Source organism: Chamaea fasciata, unplaced genomic scaffold (assembly GCF_029207755.1).
Source record: "Chamaea fasciata isolate MVZ Bird 193981 ecotype frontalis unplaced genomic scaffold, bChaFas1.0.hap1 SCAF_21, whole genome shotgun sequence".
In the NCBI taxonomy this organism is placed as follows: domain Eukaryota; kingdom Metazoa; phylum Chordata; class Aves; order Passeriformes; family Sylviidae; genus Chamaea; species Chamaea fasciata.
The window spans coordinates 6,927,675-6,945,523 of record NW_027094106.1 but is presented as its reverse complement, the minus strand read 5'-3'; the positions used below and the strand labels follow the sequence as shown (position 1 = coordinate 6,945,523).

Below are 17,849 nucleotides of genomic sequence, written 5' to 3'. Positions count from 1 at the left end.
CAGACCTGGACCCCCCATATGGTGGCAGGGGGTGCAAACAGCGTGGCGTTGTTTAGCGTATAACTGGACTTTAGTGTATTTTTAAGCCTTCCTTTAGGGGGAGGAGGGTGCCTGTGCCTGCAGAGCAGGTTGCCTGCACTGGGGAGAGCCACACAGTTCATGGCGAGGCCCTGTGCCTGCAGGACGGTGGCCAGGATGGAGTGAGGGTGACCACGGGGCTCCAGGTGCTCCTCGAGCAGATGCCGGCACTGCGGGATGGAGTCTGCGCCAAGCCGGAGCGGTGGCTTTCCCGCAGCTCCTCCCCGGAGCCCTGCAGGCATCACCGGGCAGTGCTGCCTGGATAACCCCTGGTGGGATAACCCTGTGTGGACACGGGCCACGGCTGTCCCCGTGTCGCAGCGCCTTGGCACGGGGGCAGGTGTGTGTTGGGAGCCAGCGAGGTGCTTGTGCCTTCCAGAAGCACCGGGCTGGGCTGGGAAGGGGGAGAGGAGACGCCGGTGCCCTTGGGGCTGCATGGGAGAGGCTGCAGCATGCAGCCTTGTGCCGGAACATGGTGTGGTTTGATGGCATCAGCCGGTGGGAGCCGGCCAGAGGGATGGCGGTGACTGTGTCGTGGGGTTGTCACCGCAGCACAGGCGCCTCCCGGCACAGGATGCCTCCTCCTCCTGCATGGTGCACCGGAGTGACACCCTGTGCTTTTGTCGGTGCTAGGGAGCCCAGACTGGGGTGCTGGGTGCAGCTGGGGGGTCCCTCACACAAGGTGCTGGCACACAGGGAGGCCCAGCTCTCCCCCAGGCCCCACTAAGCTCCCTGGAATGTTTCTGGTCCTAATTTAAATAAAAATGATCCTTTTTGAAACAGGAAATTATAGACATATTTTGGGCTGTTGCTCTGGAAGCCCCTCCCTGGCTGGAGAGGGACGGTGCCGGGCTCTCTGTGCACCATGGGGGGTTTAACTGGGTCTGTGCTGAGTCACCCATGTCCCCACGGACCCAGCTGGGCAGTGGCAGCACCCGCTGGGTCTTGGGGTGTTGTCAGTGCTGTGGGGTGACAGGGACCAGCTGCTTGCACAGCGTGGCCAGGCATTAGGGTTGGGGTGAAACCCTCTCCATGTCCCGGCCTTGCTCCCCGTGTGGGGCAGCTGGGCTGGCTCGGCTCCACACTCGTATTTATTTATTTACCGGCGAAATTCCTCAGGCGTGTGCCGGCCCAACAGAAATATTCCAGAAACGCCTCTGACCACTCCAGTGCTTCAGCAGGGCCGCAGGCATCCGGTGACTGTGCTGGCCAACCTTGTCCTCGGGCACCCAGGTCCCTGCAGGTCACTGTCTCCAGGGTGCAAGGCCACTGTGCCGTGGCACGGCTGGGTTCCCCATGTCCCACCAGGGTGGGAGTGTGGGACTCTCATCATGTCAGAGGCACTTTTTATCATTTTTCTGTGCTTGGGAAGTTCTTGGTTTGGCTCTTTTTCTGCTCTCACTGAGGGGTTGGTGCTGCTGCAGTGTCCCAGTGTGGGGAGGTCCTGGGAGGGGGATTGTATCCAGTGGGCTCAGCCATGGGCCGGTGTGTGCTGAATTTCCTGGCTTAAGAATGAGAGAAATATGCTGACAGAAATGCTGCTGTCACCAAACAGCTGGGCTGGGCATCCCAGTGGAGGTCGCTGCATGCCTGTGCTGCCTGGGGACACCCATGTCACTGCAGACACTCTCTGCTGTGTTATGCCAGCCCTGCCAAGGGTGTTTGATGTGGCCTGTCCCTTGTGCGGTGGGGTGTGCTAGGCTGGGACCCCCTGCTTCCTCTGGGGATGTTTTTTTGCTCAAGGCACATCTGTCTCCCTCGAGTTGGGCAGGGACCTGCTCAGCTGCCAGCTGGGGTCCCAGTGTGCCATGCCTGTGTCACCACTGCTCCTTCATGCCACCAGTGTGCCTGGCTCCCTGCCTCAAATTCCTCCCATCAGCGCGCACACGGAGAGGCTCCTGACCCCCAGCCCTTGTCCACTGCCCCACTCCTGCTGTTTCCAGTGAGACCTTGGACTTCCAGAGGCAGCTTTGTCATGAAAACATCTTTACCATGGGCTGCTGGAGTGCTCTCTGTCCCCGAGAACATTTTGGTGGGGATCTCGTGTTCATGGCAAAGCCAGAGGAGGAGCAGGAAGTGTCAGGGTCGCACCGCCTGGCGCCACACCAGGCACCCGGGGGTGTGGATTGTGTAACCCCCATCCTTTGAGGCACAGAGCCCTCCGTGGCTCCCCTGGAGCTGCACTGGGCTTGGGGGTGTCTTTCCCGCTGGCTCCGGGCGGGCGGTGGACGGAGGCCGGGCAGTTTCCCCCGCGGCAGGGCCCACATCACTTCCTCTGGCAGTGGCGGCGGTGACGGTGCTGCTGGTGGCGAGGCCCCACTGCCCGCCCCACTGTCCCCCCCCAGCTCTCCCTCCGGCTGCTGCTGCGCCGGCGGGGCCCTCGCATTCCTGGGCTATTTTTAGGGTGGCCCTATCAGCCCAGCTGTCCCCGCTGCCGGCTGCCGCCCCACTAGTGCCTCTCCCGTGCGGTGCCGCGCTCGCCCCGGCGGAAACCCTTCTCCTGGCTCGCTCTGGTAAGGTGGGGACCCCCGGCGTGGCCAGCACGGCTTGGGGGAGCACGAGGGGAGTGCGTGAGAGATAGTCCTGCTGCTGGGATCGGGGACTGTGAGCCTGAACCCACCCCTGGGGCGCTCTGGGGTTGTTTGTTGTGGGGACCTCGTGGCCTGTGCTCTCTGGAGATCTTTGTGGCAGTGCCAGGCTGTTCGGAGGTGGGAGCGCTGTGGACAGAGTGTTTGGGGGGTTCTGACCCACAGGTGGGTTTGTTTCCAGACCCCCATGCTCAGCCTGTGCTCCAGGCACTGGCATTTCACACCATTTGGGGGGACAGGGATGTACTCCCAGACTGCTGGGTTGCTTTGGTGGCCAGGTGCTCCCCTGTGCCACGCCTGGCCCTGAGAGGGGCTTCTCCCCAGTGGCCCCAGGCACAACCTGGGGTTGGAGAGTGGGTGCCATCCAGGGCAGCAGGTCCCACCAGAGCTGCTGGCACAGGGTCAGGCTCAGAATAAACCCAGGCTGTCAGGGCAAGCAAGGAGCTGGGGCAGAAAATATCCCTTCCCTCACCCTGGCATTTGCTTACCACAGCGGCCTGGCCCGCTCGGGGGAGCGGAGCCACAGTCCTGCAGCCTGACTAAAGGGGTTTTTTTTACACAGTGAGTTTTGCTGGGTCTCAGGCTCGTCACCTGTCTGTCCCTAGGGCCCCTCCTGTGGGCACTGTTTGTATGCTGAGCAGATCCAGGTGGGCTCAGACCCCCATTCCTGAGGATCCCAGGTGGGGAAGGGCAGGTGCCTGTACCCTGTGCTGTGGTTTGGCGTCCTGTGTGCTGTCCCCAGTCCGTCTCACCTCTCCCTCTCTCCCCAGCCAGGGCTGCAGCTCCATGAGACATCACCATGGCGTTCTCATCCCGGTTTGCGTTCTGGGAGCAGAAGGGAAGTCTCTCTTGCATGTTTGCCTGCGCCCCACGTTTGGGTCACGCTGCTGACCAGCTCCCCCAGTTTGCCCAGTGCTGGCACCACGTTTGGAGCACAATGGTGGCCTCATTGTGCTGCAGTGTCAGGGGCTGTGCTGGGGGCTTGGCCAGGGCTGGGGTCACCAACACCGCCATGCATGTGATCACTAACACCATCACTAACGGCTTTGCAAGTGTCTGGAGCAGCCCCTAACACAGTGTGAGCCACCCCAGTGCCACCTGCCACCCAGGGGCTGCTGTGTGATGGCAAGTCGGGGTGTGTTGCCCACAGGATGCACCGCACGCTGCCACTGCAGTGTCACAGCCGAGTCCTGGCGCTTGAGACACAGCTCAGGGCAGGGTTTGGCTGCCCACCCCCCCAGAGGCCCCTGGTTTCCCCGGGTCAGGAGGGATCTGGCATGTCCCACGTGCGGCTGCTGCAGAGATTAGCTGGTGACACTTTAAACGTGCTGTGACACCGGGGAGGGGTGACGTGTAGAGTGACAGAACCCTGCAGGAGGGGTGGTGGGACTCTGAACCACCTCCCTCACTGGCTGCACATGATGAGAGGGCCCAGACCAGGCAGGCAGAGCACGTACCTCTCCCACCTTTGGGGTTTGCTGTAACTAGGGTGCATCTCTGTGCTTCACCCCCGGTTTTTTTTGGCTGATGAGAAGTCTGGAAGGACACACGTCCTTGTCCCTGCAGTGGGCTGCAAATTAGGGCTGGCATGGAGTGATGGTCCCAGGGGGGTTTCCAGCAGCAAGGCCCCGCAGTGGGTTGAAACATGCTCCTCTTGTTTGTCTGACCCTCAGGTCAAGGACGAGGACAAATCTTTAGCTGTGAAAAGACCCGTGAAGGAGGATGGGGCTGTAAGTGTCACAGGGCACGGGCGGGGTGGAGCTTTTGGGGTTGGGGCTCATCCTTAGTGGGAACAGCCCCTGTGACAGGGCCTGGGGACACCATACAGGGTCATGGGCTTAGTGATGCCCTGAGCACTGTTTTACGCCCATGCTGGCAGCCTGAGGGTTGAATGGTCACTGTTTGTGGGGCAGGGAGGTCACCACTGCTCCCTGCCCTGGGGTCCCTTGTGGGGCTGTAGGTTGGTGGGGAAGGGTGCTGTGTCCCCAGTGCTGGGGTCTGGCCAGGAGCTGTGCCCCATGGCAGGGCAGAGCCCTGGGCACCACTGTGTCCCAAACAGCAGTGGAGGCTGGACCTCCACTCACACCAGTGTCATTGTGGCTGCAGTCAGAGAGCCCGAAGGACGCAGCACCTGCACTCCCGAAAGCTGAGCCCCCAAAACCTGAGCCTGTGAAGAGCCCTGAACCCGCAAAGAGCCCCGAGCCACCTCCTGGGAGAGGGAAGAGCCCAGAGCCGGTGCTGAACGGGGCAGCTGAGAATGGGCTGGAGGGCCCGGCCGCTGAGGCACAGGGAGATGATGGCCAGGGGCTCTCCCGCCGCAAGGTGGTCCGGGTGGTGCGCAAGGTGGTGCGCAAAGTTCTGCCAGGGGAGGACGCTGGCAGTGCCAAGGAGCCAGGCCGAGATGCCAAATCTCCTGAGCCAGTGCCACCCCCGAGGAAGGAGGAAACAGGCCGTACTGGTGTCCCGGTTCCCCCAGCCCCGCCACCTCCCCCCACCGTGGTGCCTGCAGCCCCTGCCAAGCCGGAGCCCAAGGATGAGATCTCAGAGGGGCTCAAAACCCTCATGGCAAAGGGCAAAACCAAGGAGCACCGGCCGCGGCTCCGGCCGGGGGACAGGCAGGAGAAGTCCCGTGAGCCAGCCGGTGGGGACGCACAGCCGTCCCCGTCCCCGGGCGCTGCAGCCAAACCAGAGCCACCGGTGCAGCCTTCGGGAGGGAAAGCGGAGCCGGCAAAGGCGTCTGCTCTGAAACCCACGGCCCTGGAGAGGCACAAGGTACCGGTGTGTGCACGGCAAGGGATGCTCTGACCCGGCGGCGGGTCGTGCCCCCAGTGCAGCATGGTGTGAGCTCACCTGCATGGTTTGCGGTGGTTTTGAGATGTGTGGTGGGGGCGGGAGTCATTTTTTTGGGGCAGTCATGTGTGCTGTGGCCACTCCATCATGCTGCCCCTTGTCTCCCCACTGTTTCATGTGGAGAAGAAGCTGCAGACCAGTGAGAAGCGGCCGACCCCTGTGAAAAATGCCCCGGCTGCCCCCCAGCAGGTGTGTAGGAGTGGTGACCCAGGTCCCTGGACACTGTGGGTACGCGCTGGTACCCAGCTGTGCCTTCACCCTGGGACCTGCCCTAAGCACTAATGGGCTGCAGGGCTGGGAAGGCTTTGCAATGGCCCTGCTGGTGCACACGTGCCAGTGCTGTGAGGGCTGTGGGGCAGCTGGCCTGGAGCTAATGGTGCTCTGCCTCCAGGCTGCCCCTGGCCCTGCTTCCCCTGGCCCCACGTCCCTGCTGAGCCCATCTGAGGAGGCGCAGCTCCGGCTGGAGAGGATCTTCACCACTTCTGTAATTCCAGAGGTGTTGGTGCTTGCGTGTCGCCTTCCCAGGGACGGGGAGGCATGGGCATCGTGTGGCTGCCCAGAAAGTGCTGTGTGCTCTGCACACGGTGACTGTACCCCTGTGTCTGGCTGCCAACCCTGTGGCCCATCTCTGGGTGACACTGGCAGCAGGGAATGGATGACCAGGGCTGTTGGTGGGTTTGGGGATCATTGCCCAGACCAGCGTGCTGGGGATGGGGAACTGCTGGCATCCCCATAGAGGCCCAGGCACTGTGGTGGCTGGAATGGATGATGTCCTGGTGGTGCTGCGTGACCATGGCCATGCTGGGGCCCTGTGGCTTGTCAGGGTGCTGCTTTTGCTCTCTGCCTCTCAACCCCTTCTCTTCTTTCTCTCCTCCTTCCTTGCTGCCGTTAGTTGGACCCCGCCGCCTCCGCCTCGGCACCCAGCCAGGTACTGTACCCCCGTCCTCAGGAGCCCTCTGCCTCCACCAGCGACCCCCTGCCATCCTCTGTCTGCCGCTGGGCTGGCGTCTGCGCCCGTGCCTCGTGCTGGAGCGTAAGGCTTTCCCCATCCCACCCTGCTCCGTGGGCTGCCATGGGGCCGGCGGGTGCCAGGGCAGCCAGGGCTGGGTGCCTCTCCCCTCCCCGGCGAGGTCATGACGGGAAGCCAGGCGTCTCAGGAGGGTGCCCTCAGTGGAGGTGGCGCAGCTGGGGCGGGCAGGCGTGTGGAGCAGGGTGTGAAGGGGCAGAGTGCTGGCACAGGCAGGATGCATGGTTCGTGCCGAAGCAGCTGTGGCACGTGCTGCTGGCAGAGCTCAGAGAGGGGTCAGTGCAGTGACCCCCCCCAATCCCGGGGCTTTGACAGCACGGCCTCGTGGCCAGTGTCCTTCCCAGCTCTGTGTCTGTCCAGCACTGCACTGGACTCGCCACCCCGCTGTCCACAGTGGTGGCCGTGGCACGAGGAACGCCCGCAGGGTTTGGCACAGCTTTGGCCCCGCTCGCTCCCCCTCGCCTCTTTCCGTGCTGTGTGCGGGTCAGAGCTGAGCCCTTCTCGCCTTCACCGCCGTCTCTCGGCCTCGCCAGGGTCCAGCGGACGATGCGCCAGCAGCTCCCCTTGGCCCCGTCCCTGCTGCAGCTCAGGTTTGGCTTTGGGGCTCGTCCTGCTGTCCTTGTGCCGGGGACATCCCTGCTGTGCTGGCCACCAGCCTGGCATTTCCCATGTCAGAGTCCTGTGCCACGTCCTGTGTGCCTCCGTTATGTGCCTCAGTGTGTCCTGTGTCCCTACAGCATGTCCCTGCAGCATGTCCCATGTCCCCATAGCATGTCTGGTGTCCCTACATCCTGACACGTGGCTGGCATGGGTGCCTGCTCTCAGGGCTGTGGTTTGGGAGCTTGGCCCCTCCAGGTTTGCCCGAGGTGGCCGTGGTGAATGTGCCAGTGGGTCACTGTGTCTTTATGTCTGCCCTGAGCTGTGGCCGGGCCCTGGTGGTCTCTGTAGCCCTGTGCCCATTGGGGTTTCCACCAGGCAAACTGGGGACATGTGCTGGGAGGGTTTGTGGCTTGTGGCTTGTGCTGGCTGTCCAGCACGTGGCCCTATGGCAAGTCAGCCCTGCTCTCTCCAGCCCCAGGGATGAGGGGAGGGGGTGAGACAGGGCAGGGGGCAGGTGACCCCAACCTCTCCACATCTGCTGTCCCACAGGCCAAGACAGAGGAGCAGATAGCAGCCGAGGAGGCCTGGTACGAGACCGAGAAGGTGTGGCTGGTGCACAGGGATGGCTTCTCCTTGGGTGAGCCAGGGGCACTGCTGGGACCCCGTCCTTCCTGTGGCACAGCGAGCCCCCCTGACCCCACTGCGGTGTCCCTGGGGGCTGCCAGCATGGCCCCTCTGAGTGCCCTGTGCCCCTCACAGGCAGCCAGCTGCGGCCGGAGGCGGGCAGTCCCCTGCCTGAGGGCAAAGTGAAGGTGAAACTGGACCACGATGGAGCCGTCCTGGAGGTGGAGGAGGACGATGTGGAGAAGGTAGGGCTGCGGGGCGGGGGCTGGCAGGGCAGACCCCCGTTCCCTGCCTGACCTACTCCACTTCAACCTCTCTGCCAGGCAAACCCCCCGTCCTGTGACCGTGTGGAGGACCTCGCCAGCCTCCTCTACCTCAACGAGTCCAGCACGCTGCACACGCTGCGCCAGCGCTACGGCGGCAACCTCCTGCACACCTACGCCGGGCCCACCATGGTCATCATCAACCCGCTGACCTCCCCCTCCATGTACTCTGAGAAGGTGACGCTGCTGTGGGGTGACACTGGAAGGGACAAGCAGAGGGGGCACAGTGGGGCTGGCAGAGTGCTGACCCTTGCCCTCTTCCCCTCCCTATCCCCATCAGGTGATGCACATGTTCAAGGGGTGCCGCAGGGAGGACGCGTCCCCGCACATCTACGCGGTGGCGCAGGCCGCGTACCGCAGCATGCTGATGAGCCGCCAGGACCAGGCCATCGTCCTGCTGGGCGCCAGCGGCAGCGGAAAAACCACCAACTGCCAGCACCTGGTCCAGTACCTCGCCACCATCGCCGGCAGCACCGGCAAGGTCTTCTCCGGTGAGTCCCTTTGTGGGTGTGGGGTCCCTCTGTCCTGCCTGCACGTGCCCCTCGCTTTGCGGTCACAGCCCCACACACGTCTGGGCATGTCACCCCACGCGCCAAACAGGCTGTCACTGTGTCACCCCGTTGGCTCTGCCGTGCTCCTGGGGGCTGCTGTGCTGCAATGACACAGCAGCACCTGCCCACCTGGCCGGCTCTGGCCCCAGCCCACCGCACAGCCCCTGCACTGCCCCGCTTCTCTTCCCGCAGTGGAGAAGTGGCAGGCTCTCTACACCATCCTGGAGGCTTTTGGCAATAGCAGCACCGGCATGAACGGCAACGCCACACGCTTCTCCCAGGTCATCTCTCTGGACTTCGACCAAGCTGGGCAGGTGGCGTCTGCCTCTGTACAGGTGAGGGGACCGGGGTGGCCCCCCCAGCACGGGAGCTGGTCCATCCTTGCTAGTGTGGCTTCCCATGGTATGGGAGCCAGTCCATCCTCATGGGAGTGTTGGCCAGAGAAGCTGTAACTGCTCCATCCCCTGTGGCAATGTTCAAGGCCAGGCAATGTTCAAGGCTTTGGAGCAACCTGGGATAGGGGAAAGTGTCCTTGCCCATGGCAGGGGTTTGGAACTCGTTGATCTTTCGGGTCCCTTCTAATCCAAACTGTTCTATGATTCCAGGATTCTCCTGGTGTTTCCTCCCCTGCAAGCTCTGCTGGAGATTTCCAGCCATGCTTGCAGCACTCAGCAACCTGGCATCTTTCTCTCATCCTTGTTCACACCCAGATCAGATGGGCTCCCTATGCTTGCCGAGTTAGTCCCAAAATCAAAGGATGTGTCTTCAAGCACCTTCCTTCTGTGATAACAGCTGAACCCTTAAAATCCAGGAGACATACTCCATGCTCTTGTAGTAGCATTCACCGAGGAGAAATGCTCATGGGCTGCCTGGGTGATGTTTGCATTCACATGTTGCCCTGCAGTGGGAGGGCGACCCTTACAACTCCGTGGGGACCCTGGGCAGGCAACACGGATGGGGCTGGGCCGGGCTGGGAAGGTCTCTGTGGGATCTTGCACTTGGGGACAGTTCCCAACTGTCCCATCTCTGCCAGACACTGCTGCTGGAGAAGCTGCGTGTGGCCCGGCGCCCGGCCAACGAGGCCACCTTCAATGTCTTCTACTACCTGCTGGCCTGCTCTGACAGCACCCTGCGGTGAGCTGGGGAGGAGGGCATGGCCTCCATCGTGGGGGGGGTCACTGGGACCTCCCCCGTGGGGCCAATCATAGTGTTTATCCCTGCAGGACTGAGCTTCACTTCAACCACCTGGCAGAGAACAATGTCTTCGGCATCGTGCCCCCCTCCAAGGTTGTTGCTGTGGGGGCTGTAGGGGAAGATGAGGGTCTCTGGCCCACTTGAGTGCAGGGGGAGGCAGAGCTGGGCTCTCAGACCAATGGCTCCTGTTGTTTTCCGTAGCCCGAGGAAAAGCAGAAGGCAACCCAGCAGTTCGGCAAGCTCCTGGCAGCCATGAAGGTGATGGGCATCTCAGGAGATGAGCAGAAAGCTTTCTGGCTCATCCTGGGAGCCATTTACCACCTGGGAGCCGCCGGGGCAACCAAAGGTAACAAGCTGGGAGCCATTAATGAGGGGAGATTTGAGACTGATGGATGTGAGGGGGTCCAGAAGCACCTTGCAAACAGCCTGCAGTGCAGCCAAGCCCTGGGGAAGAGGGTGGGAGGCTGTGTCAGCTGAGGGACAGTGTCCTGCCACCCTGAATGCTCTGGGGCACCCAGCTTTATCCTCATAGTCGGGGTGGTCTCATTAACTGGGGGAAATTGAACATGCCCAGACCCTGGGCTGGCACCTGCCTAGTTGGGGGAGTGGGGGCCTGGGTGGGGCTGAGGCAGTTTGGGGGATATCCCCCATTCCCAGTGTAACACCTTTCCCTCCATCCTCCTCACAGACCCACTGGCAGATGGAGCTGGTAATGGGAGTGGGGAGGGCTCTGCTCTGGGGGGTGCCACGCCATGCTGATTTGGGGGCTGAAATGGGGGCTTGGGATGCTGCTGGTGTGCTGGGACCAACCCTGACCCTGGCTGGGTCTTGGCGGCCCCAAATTTGCCTGCTGCTTCTGAGGAGTCCCAACCCAGTCCTGTCAGCACCATTGGTGATGTGGGGCAGGGCTGGCCTGGCACACAGCACTCACCATGGGTGTGAGTCTCCCACAGCAGCGGCTTTTCTCTCCATTCCTGGCAGATGTGGCTTTGGGGGCTGCTTTTCTCCCCCTGTGGCTTTCTCTTTCTGTCTGTTGTGCTGGAAGCCCCTCTGGTGCTGCATGCTGGCAGGAGAGCTGGGCACGTCACCCCCAAAATGGGCACCTGGAGCTGTGTCCTGGTTTATGGCAAATTTGGCTGGTGGCTGCACCTGGGGAATTTGCAGACCAGGGGGGAAAAAATGATCTGGGGATGAAGAGGAAGGGACCAGAGGGGTCTGGATGCACACTGGGGTGCAGGGCTGGCCTGTGGGGTGTTCTTGGGGTGCAGTGCTGGCTTATGGGGTGCTCTCAGGGCACTAGATGGCAGCAGGGCCCCGCTGCAGCCACCACAGTGGGATGCTCAGGCAACTCCGGAGCCTCTCCATGGGAGCCTGCTGGGGGGGAATCCCAGATCCTGCTGGGGGGGAGCATTGCTGCATCCTGCTTGGGGTGGGCATCCCACCCCCAGGTCTGTGCTGCTGCTGCTGCTGAAGCCTCCCCTGCGCCTCATGGACACTGGGAGTGCTCAGAGTTCCACCAGCTCCACAATTTCCTTGTCCCCGGGCTGGATCCAAAAGTGGCTCCCCATGCGCTGGGGCAGAGCCGAGCTGCTCCCCAGCAGTGCCCGTGGTGCGGGGGGCTCAGAGGGAAGGGACCCCCACGGTTTGTCACTGCAGCGATGCCTGGGGGAGGGGGCAGGCATGGCATGTGCGGTGGCGTGGTGGCAGGAGGGCGTCCCCGTGCCGTGGCGTGCCGTTGTTTCTAACCCCTGTCTCTGTTCGCATGGTGCATGCTGCCCTTTGCAATGCAGACGCCGACGAAGGTAAAGTCCCGTTCTCCGCGCGTGTCTCTGGCTTCCCCCTCCCCCGTGCCACCCTCATCCCGCTTCCGTGTCCCTATGTGTCACCGTGTGTCACCGCTTCCGTGTCCCTGTGTGTCACCGTTAACCAGCTCCCACCGCCCCCACCGTCCCTGTCTCTGTGTCTGGCTGCGTTGCGGCTGTGTCACCAAGCAGGGATGTGTCCCCGTGTGGGGTGGCTCAGAGCCTCCGAGGTCCCTGGGTAGTGGTGGCAAAGGGTCCCTGCTCCACACCAGCGTGGCTTCAGGCTCAGCCCTGCAGCAGCACAAAGCCATTCACCCCTATCTCCTCTTAGACCCTAAACATCTGTGTCTCTTCAAACCCCAAAACATGTGCTCCCACTGTGCCCATCATGCCCAGCCTACTCTGTGGGTCCCTAAGATCATCTCAGGGCTGTTTGGAAATGCTCCCCATTTTTGGGGGTGCCCTGCCTGGCCCTGAAGCCCTTTCTCCACCCTTCAGCTGGGAGGAAGCAGTTTGCACGGCACGAGTGGGCTCAGAAAGCAGCGTACCTGCTGGGCTGCAGCCTGGAGGAGCTCTCCTCTGCCATCTTCAAGCACCAGCCCAAGGGCACCCTGCAGCGCTCCACCTCCTTCCGGCAGGGCCCCGATGAGTCTCCCCTGGGGGACAGTGGCACAGGTAGGGTGAGGTATGGAGGGGACAGCGGATGGCCCTGGGGGTTGCCAGGCTGGGGACACTCAGGCTTGCTTTGACCAGGTCCCAAGCTGACAGCGCTGGAGTGCCTGGAGGGCATGGCAGCTGGCTTGTATTCCGAGCTTTTCACACTCCTCATCTCCCTCCTCAACAGGTACGTGCTGGGGGGCCAGCACAAGAGCGGGGGGGTGATGCCTGGCAGCACCTGCTGACCCCACTGTCCCTTTGTGCTCCCCCCAGGGCGCTGAAGTCGAGCCAGCACTCGGTGTGCTCCGTGACAGTGGTGGACACCCCTGGGGCACAGAACCCCGAGCTGGCAGGGCAAAGCCGGGGGGCCACCTTCGAGGAGCTCTGCCACAACTACGCCCAGGAGCGCCTGCAGCAGCTCTTCCACCAGCGCACCTTTGCCCGTGAGCTGGAGCGGTACAAGGAGGTACCAGGGACACCCAGGGCTGCCATCACCTCCTCCACTCCTGCCCTCCCATACACACATGGACATCTCCTATGTATCCCCCCTGATTTCTTACCCGGTGGTCACTCTGGGATATCCCAACCAAAGCAGCTCTGACACGATGTTCAGCGCCCAGGGCTTTGCCCAGGGCTCCTGTGCTGGCTGTGGAGCACAGGCGCAGGAGGGCTAGGCTGGGAGGTGGTGGAGTGGCTGTCAGTGGTGATGATGGTTGTCACTGCTTCTCCATCTCAGCCTATGGGGACCCTTCCATGTGTCCTAGTCCTTCCTTAGTGCTCTGCATCACTCTAAACCCCATCAAGACCAACACCCTGATGGGTTCACACTCCCTATCGCTGCTACTCTGCAGTGTGGGTGTTCACCTGCCTCTGTTCCCCCTCACCAGGAGAACATAGAGCTTGCCCTGGCTGATGCTGAGCCCAGCTCCTCTGGCTCCATAGCTGCGGTGGACCAGTCCTCACACCAGGCACTGGTAAGCGCCCACCACTCTTCCTTCCAGCCACATCATGGCAGCAGATGGGCAGCTTTTTTGGGACTTGGGTGGTAAAGGGGAAGGAAAGGGGCTGTCCTGAATGCTTGGCCATGAAAGCGTGGGTGCAAGTGTGTGTGCAGCCCACATATCTGGTGCATCCCCCAGCATGGTTTTCCCCTTGTGTCCTGGGAGCTGCCTACACTGTGGGCAGAGGCCCTGGAGACTGTGTGATTTCTGGGCTGCTCCAGTCCTTGAAGTGCTCTGGTCCCTGGGATGCTCTGGTCCCCAGGGTGCTCAGGACTGCAGTGTCCATGGGTTCCCAAAGTTCTCCAGTCCCTGGGGTCCTCCAGTCCCTGCTGGAGGAGGCTGCAGAGACTGGGGGTACTGCTGGCACCATCCCTGTGCTGGGTTTCAGCCCAACACTGCATTTCCCACCTCAGTGAGATGCATTGCCAGAGTGTCCCATATGGACCCTTTCCCTTCTGGGTCTCCACTAATCAGGAGCCCTCTCATACCATGTGACATTGCATCCTCCCTGGGTGGCCCAGGTGCCCTGTGCCACCCCATGTCCCTGCCCTGGGGGACCATGGTGTGCTGGACCAGCTGCCAGCGTGGTGACCCTGCAGGTCCGGTCTCTGGCCCGCACGGATGAGGCACGAGGGCTGCTGTGGCTTCTGGAGGAGGAGGCGCTGCAGCCAGGCGGCAGCGAGGACACCTTGCTGGAGCGGCTCTTCTCCTACTACGGCCCCCAGGAAGGGAGCAAAAAAGGTATGGAGAGGGGGCCTGGAACCGTGGGGTTGTGTCCACTAGACCAGAAACAACCTCTCTAATGGAAGATGTCCCTGCCCATGGCAGGGGGTTGGAATGAGATGAACTTTAGGGTGCCTTCCAAGCCATTCTAGGATTCTGTGACATGTCCCAATGAAACACTGGTCGCCAGGGCTGTGCCCACTGGTGCTGTGTTTCCCTGCAGGCCACAACCCGCTGCTCCCCAGTGACAAGCCCCGACACTTCCTCCTGGGACACAGCTCGGGGACCAACTGGGTGGAGTACGATGCTACGGGATGGCTCAACTACGTCAAGCACAACCCGGCCTCCCAAAACGCCTCTGTCCTGCTGCAGGAGTCCCAGAAGTGAGCAGGGTCCTGGTGTGGGAGCATGGCAGGGGGGAGAGGTGACGCTGGGGGGTGACATGCCCTCTGTGCCCTGTAGGAAGGTGATCAGCAGCCTGTTTGCCGGGCGTGGCGGGTCAGCATTGGTGCTGTCGGGCTCGGTGGCAGGGCTGGAGGGGGGCTCCCAGCTGGCCCTGCGCCGGGCCACCAGCATGCGCAAGACCTTCACCACCGGCGTGGCTGCCGTCAAGAAGAAATCCCTCTGCATCCAGATCAAGCTGCAAGTGGTGAGTGGGGGGGTGCCAAGGGAGGGACCCTTGCCTTCCTGGGATTAGCATTTAGAGGGGCTGGGGAGGATCAAACAGCAGATTTGCTGGTGCAATTAGCCCAAATGCTAACGAAGGGAAGCATGCTGGGGTGCTGCTCCCCACATCTGGCTGGGGCACCGCTGCACATCACCGCTCACCCTGCTCTGCCACACCCACAGGACGCCCTCATCGACAGCATCAAGAAGTCCAAGCTCCACTTTGTGCACTGCTTCCTGCCCAAGGTGGGGGGCGGCGGGGACCCGCAGGCTGTGCCGTGCCGGCGGGTGAGCGGCAGCGAGCTGGAGCTGCCGGCGGAGCACTGTGAGGCCGGGCTGATGCAGCTGGACGTGCCCCTGCTGCGCGCCCAGCTCCGCGGCTCCCGCCTGCTCGACGCCCTCCGCATGTACCGCCAAGGTGAGCCCTGCCACCGGCACCAGGGGGTGGACAACACGGAGGTCCCGGCTGCATCTTCTCGCTGGAGAGCCAGAGACCCCCAGGAATCCCTGCAGCACGTGCCCTTGCTCTGAACTCTGGAGCCTCTCCCCAGGGCGGCGCTGTCCCTGTCCCCCCTCCCCTGCTGGGCTGTTATCTGCACATGGGGACAGGCATGGCCTTAATTGGGTGTCTCCCCTGGTGCCGCTGGTTCCTGGCAGCAATCCCATTGGCATCCAGCCCCTGTCCCACTGGAAGGCGAGCCTCTGAGTTGTGCTCAGCAAAGCATTTATCGATACATTGGCTGGCCAGCCACCCGGCCGAGGGTTTATTGCTTGGAGGCGGGACCCTTCCTGCTGTGATTGGAAATCGATGCCACCTGCACACCTCCTGGATCGATGGCCCTGGCCAGCCGGCCGTGCTGGGGTCAATGTCCCCATCAATACCTCATTGTTAATTAAGATATGGAGGCTCAGCACTGGAGCCTGATGCAGGAGTTGGCTGTGGCTCAGAGTGGAGCCAGAGCAGGACTTGCACAGGCAACATGTGTCACTGCTCTCCTCCCGAGGAGGGATCTGGCCACTTTCTCCTCAGATCCCAGCCAAAATTGCTGGAGGACGCAGCCAAGGAAAACCTCCCAGGGAGGCTGAGGGCATTCCAGCTATGCCTGACCCCATAAGGAGCCTTGTGTCACATGGGGTGACCCCATCAGCTCTCCCAAAACATGAGCCTCAGCATGTCAGGGTACATGGGGCTGTCCCTGGCCATCCCCCGGACATCCGTACAGCCCCACTGTCCCTTGCTTCCCCAGGTTACCCCGACCACATGGTGTTTGCCGAGTTCAGGCGGCGCTTTGATGTCCTGGCCCCACACCTGACCAAAAAGCATGGGCGCAACTACATCGTGGTGGATGAGAAGCGGGTACGTGCCCATGTCAGAGTCACTGCTGTGGTCCAGGGTCCCCTGCACCCCAAAGTGCCTGGCCCTGACACATTTCCCTCCCTGCAGGCAGTGGAGGAGCTCCTGGAATCACTGGACCTGGAGAAGAGCAGCTACCACATGGGCTTGAGCCGGGTATGGTGCCCGACAGCACCGGGTGTGGGTGTGCGCAGGGCTGTGCGTCATGGCACGGTGGGACAGCAAAAGGGCAGCACTGTTCTCTCCCACCCACGGCATTCCTTGTGGCTGGGGAATAAAACCCCACGGTGGGACAGGACCAGTGGCTACGGAGGGGAAAGACACATCCCCACCAGCAGGAGGGTGGCACGGCATGGCCAGAGGGATGCCGGCACCCATCGCTGTCCTGCTCCCCTCCCACAGGTGTTTTTCCGGGCTGGATCACTGGCCAGGCTGGAGGAGCAGCGGGACACACAGACCAGCAGGAACATCACCCTTTTCCAGGCGGCGTGCAGGGGCTTCCTGGCACGGCAGCACTTCAAGAAGAGAAAGGTTCGTCCCAGCGACTCTCCCCTCCCCGCTCTGCTGCACAATTTCGCCTAAAATGGGCAGTGCAGCCTTTCTGCGCCTCCTGGGCCAGCACCTCCTCCTCCCGCCTCCCCCGGAGCTGTGGGGGGCCAGGGGGAACCGGGGGGCCAGGGGGAACCGGCAGGGAGGCTGCTGGGCATCGCCACGGGAGGATGAAGCCACACTTCAGCTCCTACTTTTATCATTAGAGAAGGTGTAAAATAGGCATCCTCGCCTTCCCGGGATTAGCATTTAGAGAGGCTGGAGAGGATCAAACAGCAGATCTGCTGGTGCAATTAGCCCAAACGCTAATGAAGGGAAGCATGCTGGGGTGCTGGCAGGGGTGCTGAGCACCCACACACCCTGCCCTTTCCCCATACTGACCTCATACCCTGTGCTGACCCTGTGCCCTGCACAGATCCAGGATTTGGCCATCCGGTGTGTGCAGAAGAACATCAAGAAGAACAAAGGGGTGAAGGATTGGCCCTGGTGGAAGCTCTTCACCACAGTGCGGCCCCTCATCGAGGTGCAGCTCACCGAGGACCAGATCCGCGGCAAAGACGTGGGTATCCATGCTGGGGGATGCTGGATGGAGCAGGGAGGGCTTGGGGGAGTGTTGGTCCTGGGTAGGGCCCCCCAGTGGGTTGGGATGCAAGACTCCATGGTGGGGTCACATGCAGAAGCTGATGGTGGAGTGGGATGCAGGACCCTGCAGTGGGGTGGGAAACAAAACCCAGGGAAGGGTGGGATAAAGGATCCTGTGGTGTGTTGGGATACGGGATCCCACAGTGGGCTGGGATGCAGGAGCCCATGATGGGGTGAGATGCAGGACCATGTCTGCCTGAGCCCCATCAGCGCCAGGCTCGAATTGCTCCCTAATTTGCGAATCAGCATGTCATTAGCATCCCGAGAGCCGGCTGTTGCTTGAGCCCAATTACAAGCGTGGAGAATGGAAATGAAACCGTGTGCCGAGAGGCAAATGCGGGGGCTCTGCTCGCACTGGCAACCAGACACTGGTGCACCCGCCGAGCGCGGAGCTGCTGCCTGGCTCAGCTTTCACCCCGACCTGCTGGGGACAGGCACCTGGGTGGGGGCACCTGAGCAGGGGCACCTGGGCCCCCTGCTGCCCCCCCAGCCTGTGCTGGGGCCAGAAGGAAGAGAGAGGAAGGTGTTAGCAGCTAGACATGCTTCCACAGCACTGGCTGGTGGTCCCTGGGCATCCTGGTGGGCACCCTCCCTCCCCACGTGGGCTGGGTGCACCCAAA

General features: G+C 62.2%; 1 protein-coding gene across 8 annotated transcripts in view; it reads left to right on the top strand.

Annotated features, from left to right (window-relative positions):
* Window positions 1-17,849, top strand: part of MYO18A (myosin XVIIIA) — a 36,867-nt gene that overhangs the window by 6,471 nt on the left and 12,547 nt on the right. For 3 of the 8 annotated variants that reach the window (XM_066202065.1, XM_066202061.1, XM_066202062.1), the window contains exons 3-23: window positions 7,693-7,780; window positions 7,903-8,012; window positions 8,091-8,267; window positions 8,371-8,581; window positions 8,834-8,976; window positions 9,675-9,775; window positions 9,865-9,928; window positions 10,037-10,181; window positions 11,626-11,637; window positions 12,136-12,312; window positions 12,391-12,481; window positions 12,568-12,760; window positions 13,182-13,268; window positions 13,895-14,036; window positions 14,242-14,401; window positions 14,481-14,667; window positions 14,868-15,102; window positions 15,932-16,041; window positions 16,129-16,194; window positions 16,441-16,569; window positions 17,003-17,146. In XM_066202065.1, coding sequence (XP_066058162.1) covers window positions 7,693-7,780; window positions 7,903-8,012; window positions 8,091-8,267; window positions 8,371-8,581; window positions 8,834-8,976; window positions 9,675-9,775; window positions 9,865-9,928; window positions 10,037-10,181; window positions 11,626-11,637; window positions 12,136-12,312; window positions 12,391-12,481; window positions 12,568-12,760; window positions 13,182-13,268; window positions 13,895-14,036; window positions 14,242-14,401; window positions 14,481-14,667; window positions 14,868-15,102; window positions 15,932-16,041; window positions 16,129-16,194; window positions 16,441-16,569; window positions 17,003-17,146 — 2,772 coding nt within the window. Of the gene's footprint in view, window positions 1-4,188; window positions 4,397-4,790; window positions 5,439-5,642; window positions 5,706-6,408; window positions 6,445-7,692; window positions 7,781-7,902; window positions 8,013-8,090; window positions 8,268-8,370; window positions 8,582-8,833; window positions 8,977-9,674; window positions 9,776-9,864; window positions 9,929-10,036; window positions 10,182-11,625; window positions 11,638-12,135; window positions 12,313-12,390; window positions 12,482-12,567; window positions 12,761-13,181; window positions 13,269-13,894; window positions 14,037-14,241; window positions 14,402-14,480; window positions 14,668-14,867; window positions 15,103-15,931; window positions 16,042-16,128; window positions 16,195-16,440; window positions 16,570-17,002; window positions 17,147-17,849 lie in introns of those variants that run through there. The other 5 variants (XM_066202066.1, XM_066202069.1, XM_066202068.1 and 2 more) reach the window with 5 other exon arrangements.